Source organism: Eleginops maclovinus, chromosome 8, assembly GCF_036324505.1.
Source record: "Eleginops maclovinus isolate JMC-PN-2008 ecotype Puerto Natales chromosome 8, JC_Emac_rtc_rv5, whole genome shotgun sequence".
In the NCBI taxonomy this organism is placed as follows: Eukaryota; Metazoa; Chordata; class Actinopteri; order Perciformes; family Eleginopidae; genus Eleginops; species Eleginops maclovinus.
Genome location: NC_086356.1, coordinates 15,214,622 through 15,233,680, shown reverse-complemented (window position 1 = coordinate 15,233,680; position 19,059 = coordinate 15,214,622). Strand labels below are relative to the sequence as shown.

At 41.2% G+C, this 19,059-nt stretch overlaps 1 protein-coding gene across 2 annotated transcripts in view; it reads left to right on the top strand.

The window, feature by feature from the left end:
* The window catches only part of ttc28 (tetratricopeptide repeat domain 28), a 104,347-nt gene that overhangs the window by 51,902 nt on the left and 33,386 nt on the right, over positions 1-19,059 (top strand). For both annotated transcript variants that reach the window (XM_063889384.1, XM_063889385.1), the window contains 3 exons: positions 2,509-2,781; positions 2,861-2,991; positions 17,702-17,923. In XM_063889384.1, coding sequence (XP_063745454.1) covers positions 2,509-2,781; positions 2,861-2,991; positions 17,702-17,923 — 626 coding nt within the window. The remainder of the gene's footprint in view (positions 1-2,508; positions 2,782-2,860; positions 2,992-17,701; positions 17,924-19,059) is intronic.

The window sequence follows — 19,059 nt, the reverse complement described above, 5'->3', positions numbered from 1 at the left end:
TCGATCCAGATGAGGCGTGTGAGCACAAGGCCACTGGCAGCTGATCAAATGTGAAGCATTTGCAAATAGCTGCAGCATTGTAAGAAAAATGCAGCTCTCCTACCAGTGAGTGATAGTGATAAAGAGCTGTGCAATACATTTATGTTACATGGGGAGATGAGACTGGATTGCTTGTTAATATAGTGTTTTGGGATTATGGTTATTTGGATGTTTTATTTTGGCATAATTTGGGCTCAGTGGCTCAGTCTGTAGGGACTTTGGAACTGAAGGGTCGCCGGAACACGTCCCGATTGGACCAAAAAAAGAGTGTGGACTGGTAGCTTGAGAGGTGCCAGTACACTTCCTGGGCCCTGCTGAGGTGCCCTTGAGCAAGGAACCGAACCCCCAACTGCTCCCTGGCGCCGGACCGACTGGCTGCCTCTCCGCTCTGGCATGTTTGCACCTATATACCTGTGTGTATTGGTGCTATGTGTGTGTATAAAACAGAGTGGAAACTAAATTCCAATAATCAATAACGATCCATCTTCATGTTAATTGTTAAATCAAAATAAAATGTAAAAAATAATTAATATAATAATACAGTGACATTCAAATATTGTGTGCTCTTTGATTTAGAAACCTGGGGTTTTGCTATATTTTGACACTTCTTTAAAATATGTTCATTTTATTGGAGTGACTTGAATCCCTTTGTTGCAGAGCGCCGCGTTTAAGAGAAATGTATGTATTGTCTTTTTTTTTTACGTTACCTTATAGGGAAGTGATGTACTTCGCAGACTGTTTTAGCTTTTCTATCATGCTTAGTCATTATATGCTCTTTACTGATCATGATTCATCAGAAACCTTTCAAATACATTTATGAAACTGTTCAATATCATCAATATTGGGGGATGTGATAAAGAATACTGTTATGTTGGATTTTCTCTATATCCCTCAGCCCTATAGTGATCACAGCATGTTGTAAGCAGCCTCAGCGATGACATGCAGTGTTGTGTTTGTGTGACAGAGTACTGTCTGAACTACTGCAAGGCTTCACTGTGCAGATCTGATGCACTGTGGGGGGTAGTTCTGCTGGCCAGGGGCTGCAACCTCAAAAACTGCATCTCCCATAAGCTTCAAAGCGAGCAAGCCTCAAAGCTTAGCTCCACTCAGACGCCAAGTATCAAATGTTACCAGGAGTTGTCATGCTCGAGTAAGCAGGAGGAAGGGCAACATGTTGGAGCATAGAGACGTCCGATGAGCAGGACAGGGGAGCTGCATTTTACCAGCATGGAAGAGTGGGGGGGGGGTGGGCGGGGGGCTCTTATCAGTCCCCTGTTGGGTCCGCTGATGGCTTTTTTATAGCATGTTGTGCTCTGAGGCTTCAGCTAGGCAAGTTGTTAAAAAGTAGAGGCAATCCTTCCAATTCCTACTGGGGGATGTTCACTAAGCCTGCCTCAAATTAGCGTGAGAAGCGCAACGTTTGACATCGCCACCAATTTTTCAATTTAGCGTGGTATTTACTGAAACTACAGTTGCAAACAAGACCAGCTGCAGTTTAGATCATTTGCATAAAGTGAAAAGCTAAATATGACCTGACGGAGGTTCTGGCACATGTTGCATGCCTGGAAAGCAGAGTGCAACTACAGTGCAAGGGTAGAACTACGAGCACAAAAATATAGGTGATTGAGTTATGACACATCAGCATGGGAAACTTTTCTTCCAATGTTTGTATCTCAGTAAAACAGCGCAATATGTTTTACACTGCTTTTTCCCAGATGCAGCTTCCTCTGCAGCAGTGATCACCCAGCAGCTTTGGCTCTAACACACTATACCGTTTCTTTAAGTGCAAAACTGAAATAAGGGAGCAGATATAGTGAAACCTAGAAGTCACAGCTCTGTTCTCTCTCTGCTCTACACCACAGTAGCCCCCTCAGGACCAGACATTAGCACTAATTCTCCCTCAAAGCACCCAGAACATGATTTAGTGCTTTTTTTTCAGCAGCTGCATGCTTTGTCTCCACACCAACAGGCTTTCCTACAAGTCATTTTATGTAATTTGCAGATTTTATAATAATTGTGGAGCTGTTTTTACCCAAAATCATGCAAATAAACACGTGTTGTATTTTCCAACAGTGTTACCACCGTTTCACACAATAACTGTAACACACATTCCTTTTAGTTTTGGCTGTGTTATCTCTGTACACTGAACAAATTCTATTGGAAATTATCTTTGATATTCCTACAAACCTGTACAGCGCTTTTATTTTTTAAATGTTCTTATGTAACTTGATTTTTGTTTGTATTTCTCTTATTATTATATTTGTTAAGCCCTGAAAAAAACTGGCAAATTCCTTCTCTTTAAAAGCCTACTAAGCAGTAAACCAGCATTTTGTTTTTGATACAGTTTGCCCAGATTTGGTTAATCTTAAACAATTTAATGGATGACATTCAAATACTTTGTGCCAATCATAAACTAATAAAAAAGATTCCTGTTATTTAACCAGTGTGTCTTTGTGTCTCCCTTCTCAGACTCCCTGGAGCCGACCTACCAGCAGCTGCAAAAGATGAAGCTGGACAAGAGCCCGTTTGTGGTCGTGTCCGTCATCGGTCAGGAGCTGCTGACCCACAGTTTCCACGGCGCGTCCGTCGTGGTACTTGAGGCTGGGCTGAAGATCGGCACGTGCTCGCTGAAGCTGCGAGGATCCGTCTTCTCCGCCCTGAGCTCTGCATACTGGTCTTTAGGTAACGCGGAGAAGAGTATGGCCTACATGCAGCAGGACCTGGAGGTCACCAAGACTTTAGGTAGGAAGAGCAGAAAGAGATGGAGTGCAGAGTGATAAGATGATGAAGAAAGTGAACTCATGTTTTTTTTTGTCCACAGGTGACCAGTCCGGTGAGTGTCGCGCTCACGGGAACCTCGGTTCTGCCCTCTTCTCCAAAGGCAGCTACAGGGAAGCACTGGCCAATCACAGGAACCAGTTAGTGCTGGCCATGAAGCTCAAGGACAGAGAGGTACGTTTGCATATAAAAATACAGAGTATGCTCATGTATATTCATGATGAACCAGATTTGCAGATTTGTCTGATTTAAATGCACCACACACGTTTACAGATGAGTTTTTTGACTTGATTTGTCCATGCATGTGCTTTGCTTAAAAGACAAACTTGTTTCTTTTTAGGCAGAATAAGTAAAATAAAAATGAAAAATACTTACTGTATGCTTTCAATCTCAGAATGAGAGAATGAATTCCAGGGTAACATCCAACTTCTAGGTCGGGATGAGAGTAATAAATGTTTAATTAGGAATCTCCCAATTACGTTTTTTCCAGCCTCAGATCCTAATCTAAAAATACCCAGTAGTTATCACACTTTTACAGGTTTGTTTTTGCATTTTAAAATGGGATGGAATTCATGTCTTGGGGTTAAGACACTGGATCATATTATATATAATATAATATGATTTCATCTTGACAATAGAAAGTGCTTAACAGTCCAAAACATGTCAGTTTAATGCAGACCTGCTGCTAAAAGCAGTGTTGATATAGTCTTGATTATTTCTTCTAAGAAATCTCTCTTATGACCAAATACGTTTAGAGCGTCTGACTCTCAGAGCAGGTTTTTTCCGCCTCGGGCCGCAGCTAGGCTCACCGGTTTCCTTCTGAAACACTTTGGACAGGTGTGAGAAGTGAACTTAATTAGACTGCTGTTTCAGATTAGACTTTGGCCCTTCTACATCTCAACACACAAAGTGAAGCTGTCAGGTTGTTTTTGTTCATTTACCTTAGTCCAACTATTCGTATTTCGACAACAACTAGTGTGTGTGTGTGTGTGTGTGTGTGTGTGTGTGTGTGTGTGTGTGTGTGTGTGTGTGTGTGTGTGTGTGTGTGTGTGTGTGTGTGTGTGTGTGTGTGTGTGTGTGTGTGTGTGTGTGTGTGTGTGTGTGTGTGTTCATGTATGAGTGTGTTGCTTTTTCAGTTTTATGATACAGTCTCAACATGCAACTATGTGTCATTGCATGATTCAATAATTGTATTTAATCTGTGCCTGCGGAGCGTTTTGTGGAATATTAAATTAAATAATAATAAACAACTGTGTGTGTGTGTGTGTGTGTGTGTGTGTGTGTGTGTGTGTGTGTGTGTGTGTGTGTGTGTGTGTGTGTGTGTGTGTGTGTGTGTGTGTGTGTGTGTGTGTGTGTGTGTTTGCTAATCAATACGTTTGATGTTAGCTATTCCTCAATCGTGTTTGTTTATTTTCTGTGCCTGTAATGTGTGCCAGAGTTTCTGTTGTGTACCTGAATATGTTGATTATCTAGTTATTTTATTTTCTATTTGTTGTTGCTTCATGTTTTTCAGGGTTTTGTTTTGTCGATTAGTTATGATCAACACCGCCTAAAATACAATATTTTTTCTGTGAGGTTTGTGTAAGGCGGGGTTATATTTAATATGTAATCTTATATACTAATTACAAATATATATTATATTGCATTTTTCGTATTATCTGCAAACCATATAAGTAAAGATGCTTCAACATAATTCTTAAACATCAAAATGAGCAATTGTATCCTCAGTTTCTAACAGAGTAAATTATTATTGAAGACAAAAATATATTTAAAAAAACTAAAATGTAATATTTTTTGTTAAATTTACAAAAAACTTAAAATATATAATAAATAAATAAATATAATGATACCATAATATTAATATTAATTACATAAATAATCAAATAAAATACTAATGGACAAAGGTAAAACACGCACTTTTGTAGCTTTTGTCCTTAGTATAACTCACTTTATGTAAACACAGTGGTTGTACTTGTATAATAAATAATAACGTTGGCTTGAAGTAAAGGTTTTTCCTCCCTCCTGAGGCCCTTCATATCACCATAGTTCTTCTCCGAAGTATCCAGTCATGTTTAATATCTTTTTGATTAATATTGTTATTGTTGGACTGATTATTATAGCGATAAACTGTATATCTTCTTCTGTTGACTCACTAAGAAGTTTTCTAACGTACAACTTTACTTTAACTGTGAAAGACCACTATATCTTTGGCTCCACTGGACCATCACACTCCAGAGGCTTGATATTACACTCAGATACACACATACACACACAAACATACACACTTAATAGCTTGTGATTGCATCCTGGATGTGGAGAGGTGAATTGAACACCTGTCAGCAAGACGAATGAGGGCTTTAGTAAGTTTGTTTTAATGAAAGCAAAGCTTGTGTTTCTGAGCAGTTTCCACTTCTATCGCATTAGTTTTGTCATAAATCTCAGTATCAGTATTAGTGTTGAAACCAGACAGAACAGTTTCTCCTGTGTGTGTGTGTGTGTGTGTGTGTGTGTGTGTGTGTGTGTGTGTGTGTGTGTGTGTGTGTGTGTGTGTGTGTGTGTGTGTGTGTGTGTGTGTGTGTGTGTGTGTGTGTGTGTGTGTGTGTGTGTGTGTGTGTGTGTGTGTGTTTCTGGGGTGCTGGGAGTCGTATGTCTGTGTTGTTGACAGACGGATTATTGAGCCTCTCCTCCACAGGTGCACAGCCTGAGGCGGCTGAAACATGGCCATCAACAGAAATCCATATCTCCCACTGTGTGTTTGCTTTGCTGCCGTACACGTGTTTATTTGAGTGTTTCCAGACAGCATGCCTCCAAACAAAGACGCCACATGCGGAGCGCTGATGTTAAACCCACAGGGGTGGACACACAAAATACGGGCAACACCTTTATAATATTGTATAAATCAGTCCGGTACACCTGCTTTGAACTTGAAAAACTCAGACAGGTATCAGAAAATTATAGGAAACATCGATGGTCAATTAATCATTTAAGTCTGAGAATTTGTCTATCGTCATAAAATCAAATAACAAATTATTTTAGTTATGTTTTCTGGCTGTTCGTCGAACATAACCATTGAAGTAGCTTCACTAACAAAAGGTGATGAAGGGCTTTTCTTTATGCTTTTTAAATTTTATATACCTAAAAAAGTGTATCTGTAAAATAAATACCACCTTTATCAAGTTTATTATGTTAAAGATAAGTCTAAGTTAAGTTGATTTGCCTTTATAGAGTTTCTGAGATTGCAAAATAATAATCAGAATCAATTTTATAGCCAAGTAAGTTTACACATACAAGGGCTCTGATTTGGTGTCTGGTGCTGCGAACAAATCTAAGAAATAAGCTGTAAAAGGAGGTCAAAGATATAAAGATAATAAAAAGAAGTATTTTTAACTATTTAGCATTAAAAAAGGAAATGCTAAAGACAAGTATTTAATCCAAATCCAAATTTAAATATACAAAGAACCTTAAAAGCTAAAAACTTGGGACAATGAAAATATGGCAAATTACAGTGGGTTGTATTTTAAAGTGGAGGTCTGTGCAGATGTGTGCAGTCAGAGTTGAGCATGACCATGGCTCACAGTATTGAGAAAGAAAGAAGAACAAGATGTTGTTCACGTGATGTGCATTAATGTAAAGCATCCTGTTCGTGGGGGGGATAAAGGGTCACTGCAGTGGGGGTCCTGGGCCTTGTTGATGAGGCTGGTACAGCAGAGGGGAAGAAACTGTTCAGGTGGTGAGAGCTTTTGGTCCTGATGGAGTGCAGCCTCCTGCCAGAGGAGAGCGGGGTAAACCGTTGGTGTCAAAAGGTTTTGTTTAATTGCAAATTGTTCTACATTGGGGCTATTTCACCACTACTGGCACCCCTCACTACTTACTTACTGAACTAACAACACAAACTTGTTGTAGGCAGAAGCAGATAATCATAATTACTGTACTTTTGAAGTAGTAGAAGGCTAGATGTATTTTCTGGGATGGCCTATATCAGGTTCACCTAGAACAAACTTTTGAATAATATACAAGCCCCTGGTATTTGAAATGTTGCAAAAATAAATTGTAAAATTTAGATTTCTAGATTTTTTATACAGGCCTACAAGATATGTGATCCGGGGCGTATGGTGATGACTTCTTGCACCAGCTTTGTATTCTCTTACGTTTCCCGGCCAACATTACAATTTCTTTTACAGTCTGTTTCAGAATTTTGGGAAATGAGGATTTGTTTTTGATGACAATGCAAGAAAATGTTTTACTCACTTACATGCCAAAACTTCAGAAACTCTTCTTTCCCAGACTTCCCTTTCTCCCCGCTGTATGTTCTGACTCTTTTGGTCTGTCAGAGTTGAACCAACATGAACCAGGTTAACTCAGATCTGCCATTTCCCTCTGAAGCATCAGGAGAACTCATTTCATTCTTTGTCCCATGCTGAGGGTGAAAAGCCCATATTTTTGGGGTGATTGAACATCGCTTGAGCAAACCCCCTGCATCCTGCATGTCCCCCGGCCACTTTATCGAGCTCAGCAGCAGGCAGAGGTTGAACTAATCTTCCAATGTCTCTGCTCTTCATTTAGAGTTAGAGATATTTCCCTGCCTCTTTCTAACTCACAAGGTTTTTTCTCTTTCTACCCACACAGACTGAACTAATGAGATCTCCCTGCAACATTATACCAAAGATAGAATAATGACAGGTTGCATATTATCTTAGATTTTCTTACTGTGCAAAATGACAAGGGTTGTCTGTTTCTCCATCTTTTCCTTATAAAAATAGACATAAACAGTACGGGCTCGCAGGCCCAGACACAACATGATTGGATTTCTTTTAGTTTTTCTCGTGCAGGGGAAACATTTTGTCCTTGAGGGAAATCAAACACTTGTCTGGCCGGTTGACTGTACACACAGAGGCCGTCTCGTCATTTGTGAAATCTCCCTCTCCTGCCTGGGAGATGTGTCAACTGGATTTGATGTGTTTACGCTCATCACTTTGCTGGAAATTGGGATTCGCTTTAGTGTGTGCTGTCCTTTTTCACAGCGAAACACACATAGACACAGAAATGAAAAGAGCAGTTTGCCCCGATTTTAATTAGAAGGTAAATTCCACTAAAGGTCAGTATGGCTGTTTTCATTTCTTAGCATTCATTAACGCTTTATTTTAAGGAACGTGGTGTTGATGTGTGTCGCTTTTATTCATGAACAAGTGATCTGTGGCATCAGTTTCCCTCCTGGTCGAGTAAAATATGTTAGAGTCACTTTTATGCCTATTTTAAAGGCCAAATTTGTATTTAGTCCCTCTACTGGGACATGTTTGCAAAAGGTCTTTATTGTTTTTCACCCTCTGTCTGAAACCAGAGCCCAGTCTGCTCTGATTGGTTGCTGGCAAGCTCTGTTGTGATTGGTCAACCACTTAGAGATGTCCCGAGGGATGGCACTAAGAAGAGGTAAAGTTTGATGTTATTAATATAAATGGAAACATATATAAACAAAAAAGAATTTATATTTAACTGATTTCTTATTATAGTGATAAACATTTGGAAAAAGAGGGTTAAAATATGTCCCAATTATCTTTTTGTTTATCCTCTTGAAGTAGAACAACACTCTTCTAACTCGTAGAGAAAGACAGGGCGATGGGGATATAAATGAGTGCTGGACATGCTAACAACTCCCCTTTAATAATTCATTCCTCCTTCATCTCCTCCTCTCTCTCACATTCTTTAATCTTGCAAACATTTCATTATAGTCTCTGACTTATTCTCCGCTGTCCCTCGCTGTGTGCTTTGAAAGGTCAATGTCATTTTTATTTATTTTTGAGTTTGTGTGACTGCTTGTGTTCAGACGGCCTCTAACTTCATTATCGTCTCTGTAATTGCATCAAGGAGATCATTCTTACAGTCTATAGCTCCTCTGGACAGCGTCTATTGGTAATTACATCACACTGTGTTCACAGATATAAGCTGCGTTCAACATTCATTATCACTGGTGAGCATGTTCCCTGTGAAGGCTGTAGGTGTTTGTAGGATGCTGCATAATATAATATGCTATAATTATATCACAGGAGCCATTCTGCATGATGATAACTTTTACTCTTTTTGCTTAAAGAACATTTTTATGGTAAAAATTAACATTTAAAATTGGGGGATCTGAATATTTCTTCCACGACTCTATTTACAATATTTGTATTTATTTATTGAAAATAAAATGTTGCATTATTATGCAAGTTGTGCTCAATGAGTAGTGGAGAGCCTACAGCCAGGCTTTGGCCGTAAAGCTAACGTCAGCATGCTAAAATGCTTACAGTGATATTGCTTACATGCTGATATTAATTGGGTGCAGGGGTTATTTTGAGTGGAAAAAAATGAATGAGCCACAACTACCTTGGAAAAGATGCAAAACATGAAATTCAACCAATTTTACATTTTGACAGAACGTGCTATTTCACATTTCTCACAGAGCTGAACACAAGTGATAATCTGGCTGACTATACGTGTTTTCCTTAATGAGCTGTTGAGGTTTTGTATGGTTGTCAATTTAGTAAAGATGTTATCAATTTAACAGTGTTGTTAATCCTCTCACAAAGAAAATGCTTGAGGTTTTTAAAGTAATTTTGACCAGGTACCATCCCATCCAAATATTAAAACACACAGGGCGCGAAAAACAAATAGCCTTATCTGACGAGCTAGCATTTTGCCAATTTTTCCTGGAGAACTTTTCTATCTTAAATCTAATTACTTATCCAGAAGTCTGGTTTATGACATTATTCAACGGCTGGTGGGCACCAAAGTGTTTAGTACCACCGAGCGTGACTAAAGCGATGCTGGCCCCTTTTTAACAAGATAATGATGATGATCATTTAGATTGATAATGAAATACTCCACTTGCTTAGCTGTGGTGCTTAAAGTGTCAGCCAAAAGTGACTTTTTGCACAGGTGAAACTTATAGCCTTAATGAATATCTGCTCCTATTCTTAAATAGGTTTTAGCTATTGTGGTGTAAAATAGTTGCTAATTTGAACTGAGATGGTTGAGCTGAAATTTTGAAGGCAGACTGACACTATTAATGATGCTAATTAAGTGATTATGCTAACACTGAGGCATCTTCATTCTGCAGCAGAGCTCTAGCAAAATAGAAATGTTTATGCATAAAAGGAATTTTAAAATGAAGTGTTCATTCTTTGATCAGAATACCACATCAGAGCTGCCAGAGAGACTTCATATGTATTTATGTGTGGCATCAAATATCTATTCAATGATGAAAAATATTAGATTCCAATGACTTCTTATGATCAATATTTGCCCCAAACTGTTCGACGTAAATGTATTTTATCATACAATATAAAACAAGTATGTTATGTAGTTCTTAAAAACTCAGCAGGAGTTTAAAAGTGTTTTTCTGGATATTGGTGCACTAGCAGTAAACATGTGTTTGTGTATTCACGTATGGACACAACTGACACTGATAAATGTTTCAGTACAAGCTGTAGTGCTCTTTTCCTAATTTTCTCAGTTAATTTGAAACAGACTTTCTCATTGCTGAAAAATATTTCCCATGACTCCTCTGATCAATACCAATAACCTTTAGATTACTTTGCAAATGAGTAGGCAGGTTTCAAATTACCGAAGCAAGAGGAGGAATGCAGCTACCGTTTGTTATTTCTCTCATTAGAGAAACAGACAAGGGTGTGTACAACTCACTGTGTGTGTGTGTGTGTGTGTGTGTGTGTGTGTGTGTGTGTGTGTGTGTGTGTGTGTGTGTGTGTGTGTGTGTGTGTGTGTGTGTGTGTGTGTGTGTGTGTGTGTGTGTGTGTGTGTGTGTGAGTTCATGGCCTTGTTTTCATGAAGGCAACACAGTGTGATCTCTAACTGAAACACTCTTTGTGATTTGCATGGAATTATGCCTGAAGAGGTCCCTGTAATTAGCAGGAGGAGTGCCGCTAGAAATCATTAGTGCTGTAGAAGTGTCTTATGTTCGAAACTAAAACAGAGTTATAACGGAACCGAGCGGTGAGATTCTCACAGGACGCTATAATAGGATGTGAAAGATTAGATTTCCCTCCTGTAGACTCCAATAACATTTTCATTTGGGATGTGAGGCGGCCGCTTAACTTTCTCTCTTAGTGTCCAGCATTGGTGGAAGAAGTGCAAATCCTGCATTCAAACCCTTACTTGATAAAAACAAACCTGCTCTTCTACTATAAAATCAAACCTGATGTTATAACTGTTCGGTAATATGTTTAGTGGCAGTGTTTTTCTTTCATGTTGTGTGTTACTGCTGCATTAATGTGTATGTTGCATCTTACTGCTGTAGGTGTTGACAGTTGTGATAATTCTTTACATACGGTTTATCCACAGCAATGGTTGATATTCTATACGATCATCATATGTTTGTAAGGTAGTAACTAATGCTTTCAAATAAACATAGTGAAGTTAAAAAAAAAATCCTCAGAAGTGTAGCGGAGTACAATTATAAAGTAGCACAATATACAGCTCCAGACGAAATTAAGAGACTACTGCAGCATTATCAGTTTTACTATTTATAGACATGTCTTTGAGTTAAATATATATATATTTTTTATTATTATTGTATTCTATAACCTACTGACAACATTTCTCTATGTTGGAATTCAACAGACACTGGATGGCTGCCATACATGTTGAGATTTCAATTTAAGAAACATTTGGAGTGGTCTCTTAATTTTTTCCGAGCTGTAGAAAGTAAAGTACAAATATGAAGTAAGCTAACTCAATTAAGTGCTTAAGCAGGATTTTTTCTAAACCTGGTAGCTTTCAGCGTGCGCCCTCATACCCAATATTCTGTTGTCAAACACTGTATAAGTACTCCAAAAATATGAAAATCGTGTCGATCAGAGCATCAGATGGCAGAGACAGCTTTGTTTTTACGGAGCTCTGAATAAATACAGGATGGTTGTCCGGTCGGTCTGCTACACTGAAACTGAATTAGATTGTTTATGTTACTGTCCTTTTTTCTGTAGAGGAAGTAAATAACTCTGGATTTATTTGTTGTCTGAGGTACAATATATGACCCCGCAGCTTTAAGACATGAAGAAACTATTATTTTCTTCTTGGCTCTAATGCATTATTTTCACTGGAAAGTGGGCGGGGCCGTAATTTGGACCGGAATCAACCTCATACGATATTTTTCTAGAAAATCCCTGGTTAAGTTCATTCATTGAGTGAATGTACTTGGTTAACTCCACAGCTGTCCAGATACTATATTTGAGACAAAATACACTTTTCATATTCAATATAAATTAATGTATTTTTTAACAGTGATATCCATACTTTCTAGGAGCTCTAACTGTAACATGTTCTGTACATGTCGAATATATATAGTTCCAGACAGGAGCCAACTAGTAGTCCAGTTCACTTTATTAACTGTATTACAACTTAACCTGCATACTTCCTGTATGTCCGTCTCCTAATATGTTCCCTATACAACAGGTACACATCTGCTCTCGCTACATCTCCCCCCTTTAGTTACTTGTCAGATTCTTAAAAGAACTTCTTTTGTTTTTACTGTACCTGTAGATAAACTTGACCAGTATAACATATTGACATATTAAACCATTAAACATTCAAGTCCCCAGCATTACTTTTCCTTTCCTGTTTTTTTAATTCTTTTCAGTAGTGCATAACATCTCCTGTTAACATTAAACATACAGTAGAACACATAATAATTTTCCATTAAGAAATTCTTTCTTCCTTTTTTTTTTTTTCAAAACATAACTCTTTCTTCTCTAGGGGTCGGCGTGGACTACCTGGGTCCCCAAGCTGTGCAGGGTTTATTCTGCCCTGTGAACCAAACCACAGCTTTCTAGCTAGTCTACAAATTCAGCCTGTTTGGTGGTCTTATGGTCCGGCCCAATCTAGTCTCTCTGGTAGTCTCTGGAATGACCCGGATGTGAGATCTGTTCCGCCTGAGAGTTCCTGAGGGCAGGTCTATGTTGTAAGACCTAGGTGTCTGAGCTGAACCACTGACAGTCCCTGTTTCTTTTGTGTTCTTCACCCAGACCTTTTGTCCTGGTCTGAGCTCTTGTCTTGTCTTTGTGTTGTGTCGTTTGTTGAACCAGGAGGCCTGTTGTTCTTTTAAGTCCTGGTCCTTCTTTCTGAAATCCTGGAGGTCAGGCCATCCAGGTTGTAGTTTCTCTTGACTGACCGGCAGGGGTGTCCTGATGTTGCGGCCCATTAGCAGCTGTGCAGGGGATGAGCCGTGTGTCAAAGGAGTGGCCCTGTAGGCCATGAGAGCCTTGTGTGGATCTTCCCCCTTTTTCAGGAGAGATTTCACCGTCCTCACTGCCCTCTCAGCCTCTCCGTTACTTTGAGGGTAGCGGGGGCTGCTGGTTGTGTGCGTGAAGTCATAGTCCCTGGTGAAGGCTGCAAACTCCGCTGCAGAGAACTGGGGGCCATTGTCCGAGATGACAGTCTCCGGGACTCCATGACGGGCAAAGATAGACTTCAGCTTTCCTGTCACGTGGGCTGTGGTGGTGGAGGTAAGGTTAGCCACTTCTATGTAGCGCGAATAGTAGTCAATAACCACAAGGTACATGGCATTGTCCCACTGGAAAAGATCCACTGCCACACGCTGCCATGGCCTCTCCGGCAATGTAGTGGTCAGCAGTGGCTCTGGCGCGTTGTGAGCCTCTCGTGCACAGGTTGCACAGTTTTCCACTCTCTGTTTGATCTGTTTGGTCAGACCTGGCCACCACATTGACTGCTGCGCTCTGGCAACACACTTTGTCATGCCTTGGTGACCTTCATGTATTTTGTTAATCATGTCCTCTTGCATTGTGACTGGGATGACGAGTCTTTCGCCTTTCATCAGTAGTCCGTCTACAACGAGCAGGTCCTGTTGATACTGCCAGTACAGCTGCAGTTGTGGTGGAAGAGCTTTTCTGTTCTGAGGCCAACCTGTTTGCACCATGCCTTTCAGCCTTTTGTAGACATCATCTGAATCTTGTGCTGTCTTGATCTGCACCAACCTCTGCTCTGACGCTGGGAAGTGCTCCATTATTAGGTTGATGGAGACACACACATCCTCTTCCAGCTGCTCGTCCTCTGGTGTAGGCGGGGCTTGAATCGGTGCCCTGGACAGTGCATCCGCTGTGATCAATTTCTTCCCCGGCACATGTTCAATTTTGTATGTGAAGCGAAGCAGCCGCAGCCTGAACCTCAGAATGCGAGGTGGCAAGTCATCTAGTGCTCTACTGCCTAACAGTGAAATGAGAGGTTTGTGGTCAGTTTGTATCAAAAAGTCCATCCCTATCAGGTAAGACTGAAACCGTTCACACGCCCAGGTCAGTGCAAGCGCTTCCTTCTCTATCTGGGCGTATCTACGCTCCGTGATTGTCATGCTGCGTGATATGAAGGCAACTGGCCTCCATTCTCCAGACAGCTGCTTCTGAGACAATACTCCACCCAGCCCAAAGGACGAAGCGTCTGCTGCAACTATTGACTCTCTGTGTAGGCAGTACTGTGCCAGTACTGTTGGTGAGCTCAGTTCCTTACGCAGCTCGTCAAACGCTCTCTGCTGTGCACTCCCCCACACCCAGTCTGTGTCTGTTTTGAGCAGTTCTCTTAGCGGTTGTGTGAGCTCTGATATCCGTGGAGAGAATTTCCCCACGTAGTTGACCATGCCAACAAACCTTTTCACGTCTGCAGCGTCTTTTGGCGTGGGCATCTCTGTGATTGCCTTAATTTTTCCTGGATCTGCTTCAATGCCTCCTGCACTGACGATGTGGCCCAGGAACATGACCTTGTTGACCGCAAACTGACACTTGTCGTTATTGAGAGTCAGGCCCTCTTCCTGGAGCCTCCCTAACACTCTGTGCAGCCTGTGGTCATGTTGTTCACGTGTTGTTCCAAACACGAGAATGTCATCAGCATGGCATACAGTCCCCTCTAACCCTGTCAGCATCTGTGTGAGCCTCTTTTGAAAATGCTCAGGTGCGGATGAAATCCCGAATGGGAGTCTCTTGTAGCAGTATCGCCCGAACGGGGTGATAAATGTGGTCAGCGGGACTGATTTTTGATGTAGGGGTACCTGCCAGAATCCGGCTGTAGCATCTAGCTTAGTAAAGACCGTTGCACCTGCAAGCTTGGCCAGGGTTTCGTCAACGGCCGGCAAGATGAGTCTTTCTCTGCAAACATACTCATTCAGATGGGTCATATCAGAGCAGATTCTGATTTTTCCCTTGGGCTTTGGTGCCACCACCATGCCTGCACACCAGTCTGTAGGCTCTTCAATGGGCACAATCACACCCATTTTTTCCATTCTTTGGAGCTCCTCTTTGACTTTGTCATGCAGCGGTAGAGGTACACGTCGTGGCAGTGATAATGCGAAGGGCTTCACGTCTTGCTTCAACTTGATTCTGTACTCCCCTGTAAGGCAGCCCAGTCCTGTGAAGACTTTGGGGTATTGTTTCTTCATGTCAGCCTCTAGCTCTATTACACTGTCGACTAAATGCAGTAGTTTTAGATCTGAGATTGCTGGCAGACCCAGTAGAGGAGTAGCTAGCTTTTGTACTACATACACTGGTTGTGTTGTTGTTCTCTCTTTATATTTCATGACACCATGAAACTGACCTCTCACCTTTAGAGGTTCATTGCTGGGTCCACACAATGGTATGGATGCTTTGGTGAGTGGGCCGTGCCATTTTTCTGAGTAGGCATTACCTGGGATGACTGTTGCGTCCGCCCCTGTATCCAGCTTGAAGGTAATGTCTTGACCATTCACTCTTAGTGTTTTTTTTCCATGTTTCAGATTTCTTTCCTGTGGACACTGCTCCCAGGAAAAGAGTATCCTCTTCTTCTGCCTCGAAAACTGCCCCTACTCTCCCTGATTTACAAACAGCTGCAAAATGTCCTCTCTTCTGACACTTTCGGCATTCAGCATCCCTTGCAGCACAGTTATTTAGAGAGTGTGGTGGTTCTTTTCCACATCGTCCACAGTTTTTCTGTCCTTTCTGGAAATCCTTTTGTCCCTTTCCGTAGGACGTCTTCCCTGTCTGGTACTCTCTGTTTGACTTTTTCTTGAATTTCAGAAAGTCCACATTGGCCTCTCTTTGTTCTGTAGGTTTTGTTTCTCTCACTGTTGGTTGCTGTTTTTTAATTTCTTCATGTTGCCTAATTTTAGTAACAGCCTTTTCCAGTGTTAATTCACTGTCCATTTGCAGCTTTTCAGACAGGGTGTGATGCCTTATTCCTACCACTAGTCTGTCTCTGATCATTTCATCTTGCAGCGGGCCATATTGACAGTGCTCAGATAACTTATAAACTGCAGAGATGAAGGCTTCAGCAGATTCCCCTGGCTCTTGGCTTCTCTTATTGAAACGAGCCCTCTCATATATTACATTGTATTTGCTTATGAAGTATTTATTAAAGGCTTCTTTAACCTCTTTGTATTTCTTTGCATCTTCAGCACTTAAGCCTAGCGTGGACAGAACATCATCTGCTTTATCGCCCATTGCATATACTAATGAATTCACCTGATAATCTTCATCTTTCTTGTCCAGTCCAGCTGCAACTCGGAACCTTTCAAACCGACGAATCCAATTGGGCCAGTTAGCAAAGTCCGAAAAGTCAAAGTTTTCTGGTGGGCTTATGGAGAAAAGGGAATCCATTGTTTCTTTCCTTGTATCGTTGTCTGGCTTCTCTGCGTTGTCTCTTAACGTCCCGTGCCGACAGGCTCCCTCGTTGTCTGTCTAACTAGCTTGCTGCACAGTTTCTAACTGCTGGCTAGCGTTAGCCTAGTTTTTGAACCTACCGCGATTTACGCGCTAATTAATTATTTACCGCAACTTGACGGGCAATTTCTTCCAAGCGACCGTCTGAGGCGGGATTCAGCACGCTTCTGACACCATGTAACATGTTCTGTACATGTCGAATATATATAGTTCCAGACAGGAGCCAACTAGTAGTCCAGTTCACTTTATTAACTGTATTACAACTTAACCTGCATACTTCCTGTATGTCCGTCTCCTAATATGTTCCCTATACAACAGGTACACATCTGCTCTCGCTACACTAACAACATTGAATTAAAGACAAAAAAACTTTGAGATCTTGGAACACAGCGATTACTCAACTCTAAATTAATGACAAACTCAAGCAATGAGACGATCAAACAAGTTGTAGACAATCCAACAGTTTATACAGATGATCAAATTCAGTAATTCCCAACAGGCGTTTAAAAGAATGATAACAGAATGATCCACATACTTGATTATAGGTGGAAAATAAATACACCAAAAGGATTAAACTATTAGCCATCATGATTGCAAAGGACAAGCCTCAGTTGTGATGCCGTAACACCACATGCTAAGAATCAGAGTGCATGAAAGCTAATGGCAAAGGGAAAAGTCAAAGGACATAGAGTGTGAAAGAGAGGGATAAATGACGGGAACTGCATCATGGTGGGAAGAGCGGTCTGCTAAGAGCCCAAATTATATTAAATGACAATGCCTACCCCAGCCCACATTTCCTCTGCCAGCAAAGAGTCGTCTGTCGTACCTCCAGACTACAGAGCAGCTTCTGGCCTCAGGCTGAGAGACTCCTCAACTCATCTTCCACACTCCGACACAAAATATAGTTTTACTGCCTTTTGTTTTTTTTTTCTTATGCAGCAAAATGGGACATCACTGCATTCTGTGGCAGCACCCTGTGTTGTACAATGAAAATAAATGACCCTAGTAAAAGTTATGCTGTTAAATACAAAGTCAGATGCGGTATGTAATAAACTTACATTGTTGCAAATATAACATGATGTATTCTTCTGTCCTTATCTTGTTCCTGTTTATGAGTCGTGTTTACTGGGCCAAAGTGGATGGTTTTGATCCTCTCTTTGCTGGGCTCTGTGTACTAACCAGTGTGTGTTTGATTTCAGGCTGCGTCCGATGCTCTCAGCAGTCTAGGCCATGTGTACACAGCCATCGGTGACTACCCCAATGCGCTGGCGAGCCATAAACAGTGTGTGCTGTTGGCGCGACAAACGCAGTGCCAGCTCTCCGAGGCTCGCCAGCTGGGCAACATGGGCGCCGTGTACACAGCACTGGGAGACTTCACCAATGCTGTTCAGTGCCATGAGCAGCACTTGGACATCGCAAAGGTACAGAAGTGCACTTTATGATCTGTAAAGTTTCTGATGGGGGGAGGAACTTGGAACAACCTTAACTTTACTGGCACTGAACAGCCTTGTGATAGTTCTTGGATCAATCTTTAAGGATAATTCTGGTGATAAGCAGTTCCAGTCCCATAAATCCTTTGGAAAGGCATTATCAACTATAAATGTATCTAACAACAAGTTTGGGGTTTATACAGTGGCGGCTGGTGAACATTTTTTTGGGGGGGGCGCAGTTGGGCGGCACGGTTTAAATAGCACTTTTTTAGAGGTTTAGCTTAAGACAGTTGGTTAGGTGGCTGCGGCCACATTCGTGCTTCTTACATTTTTGTGTGAAGTGCTTTAGATCCTTCATCCCGGTTGTAGTCCAAAGTGTTTCAGTCCCAGGACTTTGAAATAACAGACAAGGGAAACAAAAAAAGGCATTGCTCACTGTACAACCAGCTAACCAATTCCGCTTGGCATACAAGTTTGAGGAGAAAGTCCGAGTGTAGGTTCTCCCGCGATCAGTGGTCGTCTGTTGAATGTTTAAATCCGGACACTCGGGTCCCAAGTCTTTCAATTTCTTCTTTTCGACATCTGATAGTCGATGAAACGGTGTTTTAAGTAGAGCTTGCACGGAGTTCTCAGCCATCGATGTCGCTATATTCACTCAATCTAAGTTTCAGCTAGCTACGGTGCTGCTCTTTACGCTTGTGGTTAGGGAATGATAACGATGCTGATTCGCCGAAATAGTCCAATCGCGTATCTAAGAATGTCACATTGAACTAAGAAACAATGCCATTGGCTGTGGGCGCAAAGATTTGCGCCCACAGATCTAAGTTTCATCCCCCAGTGAAAAGCTATCCTTGCTAAAATGACTGAGAAAAGTATAAGCTCTCCTATAGACTCCCATGTTATCGGCGCCCACGGACGGTAGCCGACCTGCCTATTCTCAGAAAAGGCGAATGGCAATATATTATGTCCGGACACATTTTAGCGGTTCTTGACAGTGGTCTCCCATACACATTTAACCCATAAACACGGTACATTTCTTATTTCAATTATGTTGTATATATAACGTTTTTTAACTCAAAAAGTCAGGGTGGGCGGCGCCCAAGCGCCCACTATTGACGCACCGCCAC